The sequence below is a fragment of the Phascolarctos cinereus genome, unplaced genomic scaffold (assembly GCF_003287225.1).
Source record: "Phascolarctos cinereus isolate Bilbo 61053 unplaced genomic scaffold, phaCin_HiC Scaffold_7;HRSCAF=346, whole genome shotgun sequence".
NCBI lineage: Eukaryota > Metazoa > Chordata > Mammalia > Diprotodontia > Phascolarctidae > Phascolarctos > Phascolarctos cinereus.
Genome location: NW_027556180.1, coordinates 86,807,770 through 86,824,091, shown reverse-complemented (window position 1 = coordinate 86,824,091; position 16,322 = coordinate 86,807,770). Strand labels below are relative to the sequence as shown.

Here is a 16,322-nt window from a genome sequence, read left to right as displayed (position 1 = left end):
TAGTCTGCTTTCTAGCCAAACTATATGACTTGCTGTTAGCCATACATGATATTCCATCTACTGTCTCTGTGCCTGATATAACCCAGGCAATATCCCATGCCTGAAATGCCCTTCCTTGTCACCTCCATCCTTGTTCCATCCAAAGCTCAGCTGCTTCAGGTACCACCTTCAGGCAACACCTCCTTCAAGAAGCCTTTTCTGAGTCCCTCCTCCCCAGTTATTAGTGTCCCCTTTCTCAAAAATTTTTTGTATTGACTATTTATATAATTTTACATTTACTCATCTATATTCGTATTGTATTTGACTGGATTTTAATTGTCCTGGTTGCTCTGGCTTTCCATCTGAAGATACAGATGTAAAATGTCTAGTCTTGGACCATGGGCCTCCGTAGGCTTTCTAGAATACTAACTTCTTGAAAGTTGTCCAAGGAATCTTTGCTTTTCACTATGGGATCTTCACTTTTCAGTACTTTTAAACTTCTCTGTTCATTGAAACTCAACCAAGGTCCCAAACCTCCTATACCCTTTCTGGTCCTGAAGCCTGATTGGTTCCTGAGATTGGGAAATCTGTTCCCATCTTCCTTTCTATTGGCACTGTGCCTGGAGACACATTTCTGGCATCTGATGACTTAATTCCACTTCCTGCTATTACATGTTCCCAGATTACAAAAATGCTTTGCCATGTTTCATTTGTATCAGAAAAAAATTTTTTTATCAGGAAAAGATATTTAGAAATAAACCTAAAAGGAAATGATTCAGTCTTAAATCAGTAGATATTTAAGCTTTTTAATCTAGTCTTGAACTAAAATGATCCATTCTCAGTTTGGACATCCTCATCCTCTCTAGGCCAGAAGCCTGTAGCTTTAACCACCTCAGGTTCATACCAAGCCAGTTGGATTCTCCCTCTATTTCTACTTAATCAGTAACTAACTTCCTTCCAAGTTCCATGAGAAAGACAAACCAGTGTTCCATGAGAACATAGCACTGGCCCCAAAATATGCAAAGACAAAGCCAATAAGCAAGGAAACGACTGAGATCTAGAGTACGACACTAGATTACTGTTAAAAAATGGACCAACCAATTAATAAACATTAATCAAGCACCTGCTATGTGTCAGGATTGATGTTAAGCACCGCCAGTACAAAAAGAAGCAAAAGACAGGTCCTGCCCTTGAGGAGCTTACAATATAATGGAGGAGACGACACGTAAACAAATATGTATATATAAGCAAATTAGAATAGGACAAATAGTAAATAATTAAGGGAGGGAAGATACTAGAATTAGGAGAGTTTGGGGAAGGCTTCCAATAAAAGATGGGGTTTTAGCTGGGACTTAAAGGAAGCCAGGGAGGTCACTTAAAGGAAGCAGAGAGGTCAGTAGGTGGAGTGGAGGAGGAAGAGTGTTCCAGGTATGGGGGACAGCCAGAGAAAATGCCTGGAGCTGAGAGGTGGAGTGTCTTCTTCATGGAACAGCCAGGAGGTCATTGTCACTAGATCAAAGAATGCATATTGGGGAGAAAAAGTGTAAGAAGACTGGAAAGACAGAAAGTGGTTGAGGTATGAAGAGCTTTGAATGCCAAAGAAAGCATTTTGTATTTGATCCTGGAGGTGGTAGGAGCCGTTGGGGTATATTGAGTGGGGTGACATGGTCAGACTGCACTTTACAAAAATTACTTTAGGGGCTGAATGGAGGATAGATTGGAGCGAGGAAGAGATTTGAGGCAGGCAGACCCACCAGCAGAGTAATCAAGGCATGAGGTGATGAGGGACCTACATTAGAGTGCTGGCAGTGTCAGAGAGGAAAAGGGGGCGCGATGGAGAGATGGCACAAAGGGGAAATTGATAAGGCTTGGCAACAGCTTGGATGGGGTGGGAGAGATAGAGAAAAATCCAGGATGACTCCTAGGTTTTAAGCCTGAGGGACTTTGAGGGGTTAAGATGGGGAGAAGAGGAGAGGGTGGCTACTGCAGGGGAGGTGATAGGAGAGAACTAAAGGGTGATGGGATTGTTGATCATGGTGAGATTCAACAGGAGGGTTTTGTAAAGGAAGGCAGGAGATGTAGTGATGAACCTGGACCAGAGAGGTCATTTTGGGATGTTTACCTGCATTCAAAATCAATAGACATTTGTTTTGTGTTCTTGCCTTGGTGTTTTCGGCTCCTTGTCCCCTTCAGGTATTGAAGTTCATTATTTCCCCAATGGAACATAAGCTGGTTGAGGGCAGGAATTCTTACATTTTGGTCTTTTTTTATCCCAGTGCTTGGAGCTTAGGGGTTTAATAAATACTTATTGACTAATTCCTTCTGTCATTCATAACAGTTCAGTGCCAATCAAGGTCACTAAAACATAAGGCAGTCAGCTGGCAAGTGAAACTAGAAACTGTCTGTGCTTAGGAAGTGACTTTAGATGATGTCCTTCCTCTCAAAGGGAAAGTACTACTCAGGAAGCTCTGAATTTTGCTGGTGGTGCTGACGTTCAGCTTTATATGTGGAGCTGGGCAGCTAGGTGCAGGAGTGGATAGTCTGGAAGGGGGTGAGTTCAAATTCTGTCTCAGACACTAGGTTACCCTAGCTGAAGTCAATTAACCTGTCTGAGCCTCAGTTTCCTTCCTTTATCTGTAAAATGAGTACATTAATGGTACCTACTACCTAGGGTTTTTGGAAGATCAAAAGAGATAATGTGGAAACACTTTGCAAATTACTGTGTAAATGGTAGCTTTCGCTATAGTTGCGTATAGTAATTTCATTTTTTTTTTGGCCTGGTTTTGAATTCTGAAGTTCTTCGAGTACTCTGATGATAGCTGTTAATTGAATGAATCGGTAGAAGTTAGAGATCATGCTCTGTCCTTCTTGGGCAGAGAATTATTTTGGACACTTTTTAAAAATCAATTCTGTCACTAATACTGTTTTGCTTGCTAGAAATTGTTTCTCCATTACCACTTCCCCTCATTTTTAGGGGCAGTCCCTAGAGCTTTCAAGTAGAGATCTAATCAGATTTATCAGTAAAAGGGAGAAACTGCAGAAGTTTCTCAGACTGCTGCTCATGCAGATTTTACAAGTTACTTCCCTGAGGTCCTGGCATTAAGAGCCCCAGGGAGTAGATTGACCTTTTAAAGCTCAACTGTGCACAAAGGAGGGGATTTCTGACTGAGGAATTTTGAATTAAAGACCATGTCAGGCTAGTTTGTAAGATGACCTCGGTAGGCTTCTTGTTCTTGACACTACTGAGGGAGTAAACACAGATCCTCTAATTTAGCTGAGAATAAATCATCTATCCTGTGGTTTACTCTTGTTGGTTAATAGTCAATTCTCCTGACCCTTTGCCCTTGTTGGTTATTATTATTTATTATTACTGCTGTTATTATTTCTTTTTCTTCTTTTTTTTTTTAAGAGTTTCTTAGATGTTGTTATTGACCTAGAGAAGGTAAACTTGATTGCTCCTGACAAGTTAGATTTACTGGAAAAATGTCTGAAGAACATTCACAGGATAGATCTGAAGAAAAAAATTCAGAAATATAAACAGTCAGGTAAGAAGAATTTTGACTTCCCCCCTCAAGGATGACTCAGTCCAAAGAAATGCTTGTTCCTAGTAGATATTCAGTGAATATTTGTCAAGCCCAGAAGCAGCTTTGTGCTTGGGTTCTTAATTGCTCAACCTTTAACTCATCAGCCACATAAACAGATCTCTTTGTCTTTTCATTTGATAGATTACTCATTTGACTTAGTGGTTGAGTTCAGCTAGGTGTTTAGGGTTATTTGTAGTTTTAAAAATTACCCTTTTGATGCTAGCATTATAATTTCCAAAAGTGATTTTTCCCTAAGACTTAAGAACTTTGACCAGTACGATGACCAAGTATGCTTCCAGAGGACAGGGAATGAAGCATGCTACCCACCCCCTGACATAGAAGTGATGGATTCAGGGTTTAGAATGGGACATGTATTTTTTTTTTTTTTTGGATAAGGCCAATGTAAGAATTTATTTTGCTTGAATATGCATGTTTGTTGCAAGGGTTTTGTTTTTCTTTTGTTTTATACTGGAAGGGAATGGAGAGAAAATAGATTTTTGTTCACTGAAAACATTTAAATAAAAAAGTGTTTCCCTTGGAAAGAACTATCAGTTGTTAAATTTTTTAGCGTTCTAAAGTCCCACTTATTTTCTTAGGAGATCCAGCAAAAATACCCTGTGATGTCAGATTCCTATATTTTGCTGGCCCCTGGTTCCTTTTTGTATTTGGGAGTTTTCTGTTGCTTAATAATATAGTATAGGACAAGTAATTTTAGGTTTGATAGCCACTTGCAAATTGTGTCTTAGAATCTCTTTTTCTGTTTCCAGCTTTGGGAGCAAACTATGTAAATGGAATCCAGGCTTCCCTACCAAGTGTAGGTCTGATGAATTCTGGTTACACCTTGGAGGTAAGTCTGTTTTTTTGGGTTTTTTGTGAGGCATTTGGGATTAAGTGACTTGCCCAGAGTCACACAGCTAGTGATTGTTAGGTGTCTGAGGTCGGATTTGAACTCAGGTTCTTCTGACTCCAGGGGCCAATGCTCTATCCACTGCGCCAGCTGGCTGCCCCCTTGGAAGTAAGTCTGTAGCAAACCTATAGACCTTTATAATAATTTATATTTGGTACCAGGCCTAACTTAGGCATTTCAGTGATTCAGATTTAGAGTTGAAATGTAATGAGATACTCACAAACCATAATATGTAACTCCAAAACTTTTGACTTAGGATAATTAAAAAGAATACAGTTCTTTTTAAAGATGTAATGTTTTCAATGAACAAAAATCTATTTTGCTTCTCTCCCAGCTCTACTCTATTGAGGAAAAAAAAAGGAAAAAGAAAAACAAAACCCTTGTAACAAAAAGAAAGCTGTTATCTTACATGGAATTAAGACAGTGTCTACAATAGATAGTACCACTGTACTCTGGCTTGATCAGAGATCAATCAACAGGCATTATTAAGGGCTGTTAGCCTTTATGTGCAAAACACTACGGTGAGACCACATCTGAAGTATTATAGTCAGTTCTAGGTATCATGTTTTAGGATCCAGAGTGCAGAGGGTCCCCAGAATGGTGAAGGGGACTTTAGTTCATGCCACAAGAGGATCAGTTGAAAGAAATAGACATGTTTTAGCGAGAAGACTTAGAAAGGGCAGAATGTCTATCTTCATTCAAGCAGGAAAGGCTGCCATGTGGAAAACTAGACTTATCTTGCTTTGCTCCAGAGGTCAAAACTAGGAACAAAGGTAGAAGTTGTAAGAGGCAAATTTAGGCTTGAGGCCATGAGGATATGAACTACTTACTCATTAGAGCTCTTCACAAAATGGAATGAGCTGCCTTGGAAGTAAAGGTCTTTGAGCAACACCTCGATATCACTTGTCAAGTATGTTTTGTAGAAGAGATTCCCGTCCAGTCAGTCAACAAGCATTTATTAAGAGTTTACCAAGTTCCAGCCCTAAATCATTATCAACAATGAACATTTAACGTGTACCAGGCACTATTCTAAACTCTGGAGATACAAAGAAAGCCAAAAACATCATCTCTGCCCAGGAGACAGCATGCAAAAAAATTATGCATACACACAGTGAACATGGAAGGTCATCTCAAAAGGAAGGCTAGTGACTAGCAATACTGAGGTGGGGGAGACCCAGAAAAGCCTCTTGTGGAAATTAGTATTTGAACTGTTTTTGGAAGGAAGGCGGAGGCTGAGGCAGAAGAGAGCATTCCAGGCATGAGGGATATCTGTGAAAAGGCAGAAAAAAAATTAGTGATGGAACATTGTTTGCAAGGAATGGCAAGAAGTCTAGTGTCACTGGATTTGAGAATACGTAGAGGGAAGTTAGGTGTAAGGAGACCAGAATGGTAGGAAGGGGCCAGGTGTGAAGAGCTTTAAAAGCCAGAAGATTTTATATTGGATTCTGGAAGTAATAGGGAGCCATTGGAATTTATTGGGGGGGAGGGTGATATGATTTCAGTGATTTTCTTTTTCTCTCTTTTCTTTCCTTCTCTTTCTTCCTTGATTTTTTTATTTTTAGGCAATTGGGGTTAAGAGACTTGCCCAAGGTTACACAGTTAGTAAGTCTCAAGTGTTTGGTCTGAAGCTGGATTTGAACTCAGGTCCTCCTGATTTCAGGGCCAGTGCTCTATCCACTGCACCACCTAGCTGCCCCTCTTTTTTCCTTTCATAACAATGTTTCCAAGTATTAGCTAAGTAACGAAGGGCTTTTCTTTTCATTGTGGAGAAATAAAAAGGAAAGTTCTTTGTTAATTAGCTAATACAAAAATGCTTCTAAGTATTAGAATTAACAAAAAGGCTTTTCTTTTTATTTCTCCATAATTATCAGTGGGGATTTTGTACTGGCAGATAGTTTAAGCCAAAATCTACTTCTCTAGTTAATCTCTTACCCTAAAAAGTTACTTTTAATTTATACATACATCCACTCCTAAACCAGTCTTAGGTTTGGAGGGAGAATTTGGAACAAAGTACAGTTTCATGGCTAAATAATAAACTCTTTTGTAAAAAAAAAAAACCCTGAAGTGGAGACGTTAACATAAATAGTTGTGAGGTTAGTTGTCTCTACTCTCACTCTTGTTATTCCCAGTCTTTTGAACAGAGACTGGCACACAGATGCTTAATAAATGCTTATTGACTGACTGATTGATTATTCTTGCTCAGGCTCTCGTTACTTCTCTCCTGGACTATTACGATAGCTACTACCTGGTCTTACTACTTGTCATCTACCACCTTTTCAGTCCATCCTTCCCACTGCTATCCTAGTAATCTTCCTAATGTACAAATTGGACCATATTGGCCTCCTGGTCAAGAATCCTTATCGGCTCACTGTTGTCTGGTGAGCAAAATGTAAGTTTCTTATCCTGGTATTTAATGGCCTTCACAGTTTGAGTCCAGCCTTGTTTTACTTTCCTTATCTTCACACATCACATTCCAAACAGAACAGGATATTTTCCATCTCTGGCTCTCATTCTGTTCTTTCCCAAGAACTCTACCACTTATGTGCCTTTGTTCATACTGTGTGCCCCATGCCTGGAACTCATTGCCCCCAAATTTCTGCCTGTTAAAAGCCTCTCCCTTCAAGGCCTAGCTGAAAGTGATGTCTTCCTCCTCAAGTATCTCTTGATCCTCAGTTTGACCTCTCTTATGTACTTACCACATTCTCTTCTATCATAATTATTTATTTGCTCATCAAACCATTAAACCTTACCTCTACCACCACACCACACTTTAATGTATTAGTCTCTGTTTTTTCATCTTGTACTCCAGTACCTGCCGAGGGCCTCAGACTTTGTAGGTGCTTAATAAAGGTCCTATTGATCGAATTGTGAGGCTTCCCTTCTTGTACTTCCTTCCCTAGAGCAGTTGTCTTGTTGAAATGTGTCGACATGTGGTAGGGCAACTGGGAAGGAGAACAAAATGTAATATGACCTTGTTTTTTCTTTCAAGCTCAAGAATGGGACGAGTAAGGAGAAAACACCGATCTTTGGACAGCATGGAATTTCAAGTAAGGCCATCTTTCTTTCACTTTAGAAAATAAAAACCTTACATACAAATCCTTGGAATTTCCACAGTCATTCCTTTTCTCCAGCTGTGTATTCTGTCACTAGTCAGATTGGGGCCCCTTTAAAGCTCATAATAAGCAAACTGATTATGATTTCTAACGGCTTAATCTAAGGTATGATAGAATTATCTGAATTTAAGTAACACCAAGGCTGATCCATTATCTTTATTACTTTGGCTGGAGATATAAATTTTTTTATAAAGGGAGAAATAAGACAAAAAAAATTTGATCTGACTGCTGTGGGTTTAGTCATAATAAATAACATGGTCTGCATACCAAATACTGATTATAGATCATTGAACAGGAGGAAGTAAATCTCCATTGTAACATGTCTCATTATTACATTGATTTAATGTAAGTGGAAAGAGCCAAATCCTAAAGTGGCTTGGAGTCAGAAGACAAAATGGGTTCAAATCCAGGCTCTCCCACTTATTACCAGTATAACCTTGGTCAAATCACATAACTTCTGAGGGCTTCAGTTTCTTCATCTCTAAAATGAGAGGCATATGCTGGATATGATCCCTGAGGTCCCTTCCAACTATTAAACACTATTATTCTATAAACATGCCTTCTCTTCCTCACTTCACCAGAAGCTCTTGTTTCTGTAGGTTTTTTGGAGGGGGAAGGCCTGGTTTGTAGAATGATATATATATGACACATATGTCACATATAGTCACACATAAGCATGTACATGCAGTAAAATCCTGATATGACACAGTCTACAAAAGAGATGTGAGCCTCTCCCTTCCACCATTATCAAAATTATAAAGGGGTTCTACTCTAACAGAAGTATAGCATGAACCACAGAAATATGATTTGGTAAATTTAGCAATTTTACTGACTTGTATATGTCATTGAGATTTTGTGGCTTCACCTTATCATGCCTAAAATAGATGTAATTCAATTATAAATATATAATTCAATTCAAATAGTCATTGCAGCATATTGTAGAGAGAGGCATCAAGTTTGGAATCAAGATCCTGCCTCTTATTCTGATGCTACCATTAACTAGCTGTGTTATCACAGGCAAGACAATGTGAGTAGGCAAGGGAAATTCAAAGCAGAACATAAGCACATAGGTCAATTTTGTTACAGCCTTGTTAAGTTAAGAAAAAAGGAGAGAAAGAATCCTGTTTGAGCCTTGTCTTTTTCTCTATCTTCAGTATTAAGAGGCATGCACTAGATTTCGGCTTCTTACATCACTGACATTTCATGAGTCCGTTAATGCTTTCTATCTGATCCTTCTCAGCAGTGATCCAGGGGCTCCTCATCAGCTGTGAAGAGAAAAAAATGGCCATCAGACATGGAAGTTGCAGAGAGGGAAGGGAGAGGTGTTGAGCAAATTTGTCTTGCTTTATTTTTAGCTGTGGGATTGGCATTTCTACTTTGACTCTCTTACACGGGGCCATCTGTTGCCATTTCCTTCCCAGATTTGTGTTTTTTAACCTAGGAATGTACAACCTGAGCTCTCTGGCTACAGAGTAAACTGAATTTTCACTTAATTCAGTGAGCATTTATGAAGTGCCTACTGTGTGCAAGACACAACTGGGGATAAAAAAGACAGAGATGAAAAAGAAAGTGTGTGCTTTCAAAGAGCTGTTCTTTACTGAAAAAGCAAAGAGCAAAGAAGCATTGAAATAGATAAGGAGAAAACCAGTATATAGCCTTTGGGAATTTTGTCATCATGTGAATAGGCTCCGTGTTCCTATAGCTTTAATAGTAAATATTCATATTTCTACAGCATCCCCCCCCCTTTTTTTTTTTGGTGAGGCAGTTGGGGTTAAGTGACTTGCCCAGGGTCACACAGCTAGTAAGTGTCAAGTGTCTGAGGTTGCATTTGAACTCAGGTCCTCCTGACTCTAGGGCCAGTGTGGTATTTTAAAGTTTATCAAAAACACTTTCCTCCCTCCAACCCAGTTAGATGGGTACCTAAACAAATATTATTATACCCTTTTAAGGGGATTATAATTCTACATCATCATCATCATCATCATTACCATCATCATTCTTTACTAAGCTAAAGAAATGGGAGCTCAGAAAGATAAAGTGACTTGCTCAGAGTCACACAACTTGCCAGGGTCAGAGGTAGGATTGGAACTCAGGTCCTTTCCGACTCCAGACTCCAGTAGTTTTTCCTCCTATCTTCTCACGTTAACTTTAAAAAATTTTTTTCTTTTTTTCCCAATTACATGTAAAGACAGTTTTAACTTTTTTTTCCCATATTTTGAGTTCCAAATTCTCTCCCTTCTTTTCCCCTCCCAATTGAGAAGGCAAGCAATTTGACACAGGTTATACATCACATTAATATTTTAACACCTTTCTTTTTTCCCAGCAGAACCAGTTAAAACATCCATTCAGGAATCTGAAAAATCCTTGCCTCAGGTACAGATTCATTGATCTGATTTGATGTTTTTGTCTCTCCTCAAGATATTTTCTCCCATTTTAAGACAAAATATTGAATTATTGACAAATGCTTCTAAATTAACGTATTGTTGTTACAAGGATAGCAGCAGTAAGAAGAGTGCTTAGCAGCCTAATAGTGTTATTTTGGCTCCTCTTGAGGGAAGAGGACTTGATAACCATAGGAAAGAGAAGAATGTGCTCTTATTTTGGAAGAAATTAAAATGGACTGGTTAGCAGCTTGAATAACTGGGAAAAGTTAAAATTACCCTTTATCCCTTCTCAACAAGGTGACTGCATTACCCCTGTGTAGAAGTGAGTGGGAGTTGGGGTGGGGCTGGTTTAGTTCTTGTTGCTGTGTGTTGTCAGCCCAGTTTCTGGATGAGATGCTGCTCAAAGAGGTACTGATGGAAGCCAGAGAGCTTCCCCTCCTTTCTTGGGAGAAGGGACTACTTATATAAGCTCTGAAAGAATGCCGTATTGTGGCTGGTCAGGAAATGCAGGGACTCTTTTCTCTCTGGTTCAAAAGCTATCTGGAGATTAAAACATAAGCCAAGTACTTCTTGGGAAGATGTAGTCACTAAAAACGTTAAAAATCAAAAGGAAACTAAAAGTAAAAGTAGATTCCTTATCTTGTAATCATTTTTTTTAATGGAAATAGCATCAATGGAAAGTAATTTCCAGATTCCTTCGATCTCAGACCTGATTGGCTACTCCACATCAGAGTCTACAGAGAGGATTAGAACTAGCTGAAAAGGGGATTTTAAGGGAAAGCAAATTAGAAGGAGACATAGCATGTGGTTGGGCCTGGAAGGGACAGAGTAATATTCAGAATTTTTCTTAACCCATTTTTCCCCTTTTCTAATAGGTGACTGGTGAGGAATACAGACTAAAGAGTCAGCCATTGGGAATCTGTTTAATAATTGATTGCATTGGCAATGATTGTGGTATGTATTGGCCTTTTTGGATTTATTGACGTCCCCCAAATAAATGGAATTCCTTAAGCTTTTACTCAGTGCTGCATATTATTGCCTTTGCACTGTACTAGAGCTAAACAAAACTATGGCATGGGCCATAGTATTTGGGGAGATTGTTGAACTTTTTTTTTTCTTCTTCTTTAGAGAATATGAAATAGGTAGAAATTATTTCTGTTCCGGTAGAAGGAATTTATAAAATATGACTTTATGGCAGTAAGGGGTTGTGAGATACTAAGTTGTTACTCAGTGAAATATTTTCTGGAGATATTCAGAGAGTAGAATAAGAGAGATCTACTTAGGATCCATTGGATACAATCTAGCTAAGGATGATGGTCTTTTTGCTCCTTCACCTCTATGCTTTGGGGTTAATCTGATTTTCGAGTGCCTACACAGTTGTAATCTGATATCAGCCACCCATATTTGGGTCTGGATTGGTTTTTCAGTTGGAATTCCATGTTTGACTCAAACAGCATTGCTGAGACAACCAAGGAAGGTCAGGAAGCCAGAACATAAGGGAGGCAAGAGGATGTTTATTTTTTTATCTATTTAGAGAGAGGGAGTAGTCATTCTATGTCATTCAGTTCTCTAAACCTTGGACATATTCTTTGGATGTTTGAGAACTATTTTTCACAGTCACTTTAAAATTTATCCTGGAGAGTTTCCAGAAAAGGCATTCTTAAGAAGTTAAGTAAGCGCACATCAGGCAATCTTAGATTAAGTGCCTCTCCCTGCCCCCATTTTTTTTTAGGTGTCCTATTTTTTTTCTTTTGGTTTAGAGAAATGTGACCATACAAAGACTCTCTCTCACTTTCTCTCTCTCTCTCTCTCCCTCTCCCCACCCCTCTCTCCTTCTCCCTTTCTCTGTCACTCTTTCTCTCTTCTGTTTCACTCTCTCTTTCCCTCTCTTCCCTCTCCTCTCCTTTTCTTTTTTCTCCCCTCTATCTTCTCCCTCTCTCCTCTTTCTCTCCTTTCTCTTCCCTTCCCTTTCCCCTCCTTTCTCTGACCACGAAAACCCCAGTAACAGCTATAAGATGCTCAATTGAGTCTCCTAATAGAGGTAAAAGGACATGTGGGCACTGTTGTCCTTCAGCTGATCCAGAGAGTTGCCAGAACTTTTCTTTTTTAAACATAGTTCTCCTGTTTGATTTATTCATCATCAGACAAATTGATGAATCATTCATTGTACATAGAGCTTTGCTGGGCATTTCCCTCGGAGAATCCCACAGACCCAATGTCTGCTCTTTGTAGGAATGCACAGTCCAAGATTCTCAGTGGCGGAACATCCTGTTCTTTGTAGACGGCTGAATTTTCCTCACTCTTGGCTTATCTGATTTGAATTCCAGAGTCATTACTTAATGAATTTCCATAGCTCTGTTTGAGAAATAGCATCTGTGTACAAAGTATCTATTAATGTTTGTATCTAAATATGCAACCTGAAATAGATAAGAAATGATAGGTATTGGGAGAGTGCTTTAAAAGTTTTTGAGAATAAGAAGGAATACCTGGGTCCTATTCTCTGCCCCTTTTACAGGTGATCCCCTTTCCTCCATTCATTTATGCTTTGATTCTTTCTCCGCATATCTATTGGATGCCATATTCTATGTAAGATGTTGTGCTAGGTGTTTCTGGAGGATTCAGAGGAAATGAAGTGGTCCTTGCCCTTAATGAGTCTGTAACGTAGTAAGGAAGATGACATGTGCACAAATAAGTATAAGATAGCATCTGGTCAGTGTCATAAGGGAGTTGCAGTAATTTAGAGGAGGGAGAAGTCATGATTGGCCAGGGTGGGGGAGTGATCAGGGATGGCTTCATGAATGAAAGTGTCATTTGAGTTAGACTTTATAGGATCTCAGTAGCACTTTGACAGGTGAACCTTGGGGGGCTGGGGATTTATGGAAGAAAGAACAGCATGAATAAAGAGGTAAAGGAGAGAAAGCATGGATTGTGTTCAAGCAGTAGTATCTAGTTCAGTTTATTTATAGTATTGGATAAATGTAGGGAAGGTAGTGGTAGATAAGGCTGGAAAGGCAGTTTGGGGCCAGATCTCAGAGGGTTGTACTTGCTAGAATAAAAGGTTGGATTTTATTCAATAAGGAGCTATTGACAAGTAAGATTCATCACTGTGATTAGTTGCATTAATGTTAATTTGGTAGTTGGGTATACATAGACTTACCAAGCTAAGCCATTAGCTTTTGTGTGATTTGGTTTCAGGGCAGGTAGGGGTTGGCAGTGGATAGAACGCTGGGCCTGGAGTCAGGAAGACCTGAGTTCAAATGTGACCTCAGGTACTTACTAGCTGTGTGATCCTGGGCAAGTCACCTAACCCTGTGTGCTTGAGTTCCTCATCTGTACAAAGGAACTGGAGAAGGAAATGGCAAATCACTCCAGTATCTTTTTGAAGAAAATCCTAAATGGGGTCATGAAGAGTTGGAAATAACTGAACCACAACAGTATGCCAAAGAACTAGATATTTGGTTTGAGATGGTAGGAAACACTCTGTGTCACAAGTGATTATCTCTGGGGTTTGAAATGAGGCCCAAACTCTTTTTCAGCCTCCTGAGGAAAAGTTGATCCCTTCAGGTTTAGAAGAATGACTTCCTTTTCATTTCTTTCCACACTTTTCTTTGAAACTTGCAAAATAAAAATTGCAAGTATACTTTTTACCTGGACTAGGGTTCAGATTTGCCAACTTGCTTTTTAGAACCTTCCATGTAAGAGACACTTGCATAAGCAGCACTCTCTCTACCAATATCCCATTAGAACTCATGAGAAACTAAGAATAGACAGTGGAGAAGTCTTGTGAGCAGGGCCCACTTGAGCATAGCTGCACATCCTTCATTGTTATTTCTTATCTCCCTTAATAGTGCAGAGAAATAAGCTGAATCAGTAACACTTACCTGGTCTAACATTGGAAGATGCAGACTCAGCACAGTGACATTTAGTAGTCTTGGCCTCTGCTCTTTTGTCTAGGCTGACAAGCTGCAAATGAAATTTGGGATGATAGATGTATGGGTCCCTGAGATGGAACAGTAACCACGTGCTTTTTATTGGCTTGGATGGCAAACCACTGGGTTGGGCTTTCCTGTTTTCCAGTCTTGGGAACTCCTCCAAAAAAAGATGTATTTTGCAATGTAATGGAAAGAGCAGTAACTTTAGAATCAGACCTGTGTTTAAATGCTGGATCTGTTGTGGACTCGCTGTAGGATCTCAGGCAAGGCCCTTCACCTCATGAGTCCACAGGATTTAGAGACGAAAGGGATGATCAAGTCCACTTTTGTCATTTTACCTCTGAGGAAGACATACCCAGAGTTCAAATATCTTTGCCCAAGGCATATGGGTAGTAAACAACAGAGCTAACTCTACACCCAGAACCTTTTCCACTATACCCTGTTTCTTCATCTGTAAAATTGAGTTAGCAATAGTTATCCTATCAACTTCCCAGATTTCTTGTGTAGATTAAATAGGATGATATATGGAAAACACTATAACCTGCTCAACTCATTTCAACCTGAATGTAGAAAGGACAAGTAGGGAAGAACCAGGAGTTTTTTGTCTTCTCTTCCCCTTCTGATCAATATAATTGAACAAACATTTCTTAAGCACCAACTATATCCAAGGCACTGGGATACAAATAGACAAAGAAAATCCCTGCTCTCAATGAACTTGTTCTTTTGTGGGGCAACAATAGATAAATAGTGTGAGTTTAAATTCCATCTCAGACACTTACTTACTGGCTGGGTGACCCTGGGTAATTGATTTAACTTCTCTCTGCTTCAGCTTCCTTAGCTGTAAAAATTAAGGGGAATGGTCCTGATGGCCTTGAAGGTCATTCCCAACCCTAAATCTATGCTCCTATGATTGAAGGAAGACAGAGCTTCTGAGATGTGGATATGAAGAGAGAGTCTATTCCACAGGTGACAGATGTCTTGTATGAACATATAAAAGCAAGCAATATGAGCTAGGACTATTCAGAGCTTCCGGAAATAGCTGCTAATCTGGTTTGGCTTGAGTAAAGAGTTCATGAAGGCCAGTAGTATAAAATAAGGCTGCACAGGTAAGTCAGAGCCAGACTGTGGAGGGTTGTTGTTTAGTCAGGCTAATATTAATTTTCAGTTATGTCTGACTTTTCATGACCCCATTTGGGATTTTCTTGGCAAAGATACTGGAATGGTTTTACATTTCCTTTTCCAGCTTATTTTACAGATGAGGAGACAGAGGCAAAGAGGGTTAAGTGACTTGCCCAGGGTCACACAACTAGTAAGTGCCTGAGGTCGGATTGGAACTCAGGAAGATGAGTCTTCCTGACTCCAAGCCCTATGCTCTATCCATTGTGCCACTTAGCTGCCCCATGTCAGGCTAAGCAGTCTTTGTTTTATTCTGTAAGTAATGTGGAGCTATTAAAGATTTTTGATCAGGTGAAGTAACATGTTCAGACTAGGGTCTTTGGAAGGCCCTTTTGGCAGCCTGCAGCAGAGATGGATTGGAGAGCGGAGAGATCGGGGACAGGGAGACTGATTGGGAGGCAAAATTAGTAAGGCAAAGTGATGAGTACTTGGAAAATAATGGAATAAATGTATGTGTATATATCTAAACCATATTGCACATTTGTATATTATATTTGTGTATGCATATATTATATATTTATATAGTAATATATTACATGTTATTATATGATGAATATATGAATGTATTTATATGTGTTATGTATGTATATATGTGTATGTGTGTTTATGGAGGAGACTCAAGTCGGGGGAGATGATGAATTTGAGTCTGCATGTTGTCTGTTCAGAAAGCCTAAGTTCAAACCCTGTCTCAGACACTTAGTAGCTGTGTGACTCGAGACATGTTAGTCCGCCTCAATTTCCTCACCTGTAAAATGGGATTAGTAATAAAATCTACCTCATAAGATTATTGTGCAAAACAACGAGATAATGTATTTAAAATGCTTTGCAAAGCTTAAAGCTATATGTAAATGGTAGCCATTATTATTACCGTCATAATTGTTACTGATGATGATGTCTACAGGACATCCAGGCGTTATCCAACAGGCAGTTGACGGTGTATTATTATTGTTATTATTCAAGAGAGAGATTAGGGGAGTCATCTTCATAAAAGTAATATTTGAACTCATGAAAGCTGATCACTAAAAGAGAAGGTATGGAAAGAGATGGGGGCCCAGATCAAACTCTGGGAAACACTAACATTTAAGGGCTAGGATATGTAAGATATTCCAGCTGAGGTGAGGAAGAAGGAAGGATCAGACAGGAAGGAGGAGAATCGGCAGAGAGCACATTTAGGGAGGGGTTGTGCCTCACTGGGTGGTCAGGAGCCTCAAAAGCTGCAAACAGCGCAGAGAGAATGGGAGCTAAGA

At 39.4% G+C, this 16,322-nt stretch overlaps 1 protein-coding gene across 4 annotated transcripts in view; it reads left to right on the top strand.

Moving 5' to 3' along the window:
- CFLAR (CASP8 and FADD like apoptosis regulator) overlaps window positions 1-16,322 on the top strand; it is a 50,199-nt gene that overhangs the window by 15,188 nt on the left and 18,689 nt on the right. For 3 of the 4 annotated variants that reach the window (XM_078147567.1, XM_020970939.2, XM_078147569.1), the window contains 5 exons: window positions 3,389-3,524; window positions 4,331-4,410; window positions 7,460-7,517; window positions 9,907-9,956; window positions 10,843-10,921. In XM_078147567.1, the coding sequence (XP_078003693.1) occupies window positions 3,389-3,524; window positions 4,331-4,410; window positions 7,460-7,517; window positions 9,907-9,956; window positions 10,843-10,921 (403 nt within the window). The remainder of the gene's footprint in view (window positions 1-3,388; window positions 3,525-4,330; window positions 4,411-7,459; window positions 7,518-9,906; window positions 9,957-10,842; window positions 10,922-16,322) is intronic. The other variant, XM_078147568.1, reaches the window with a different exon arrangement.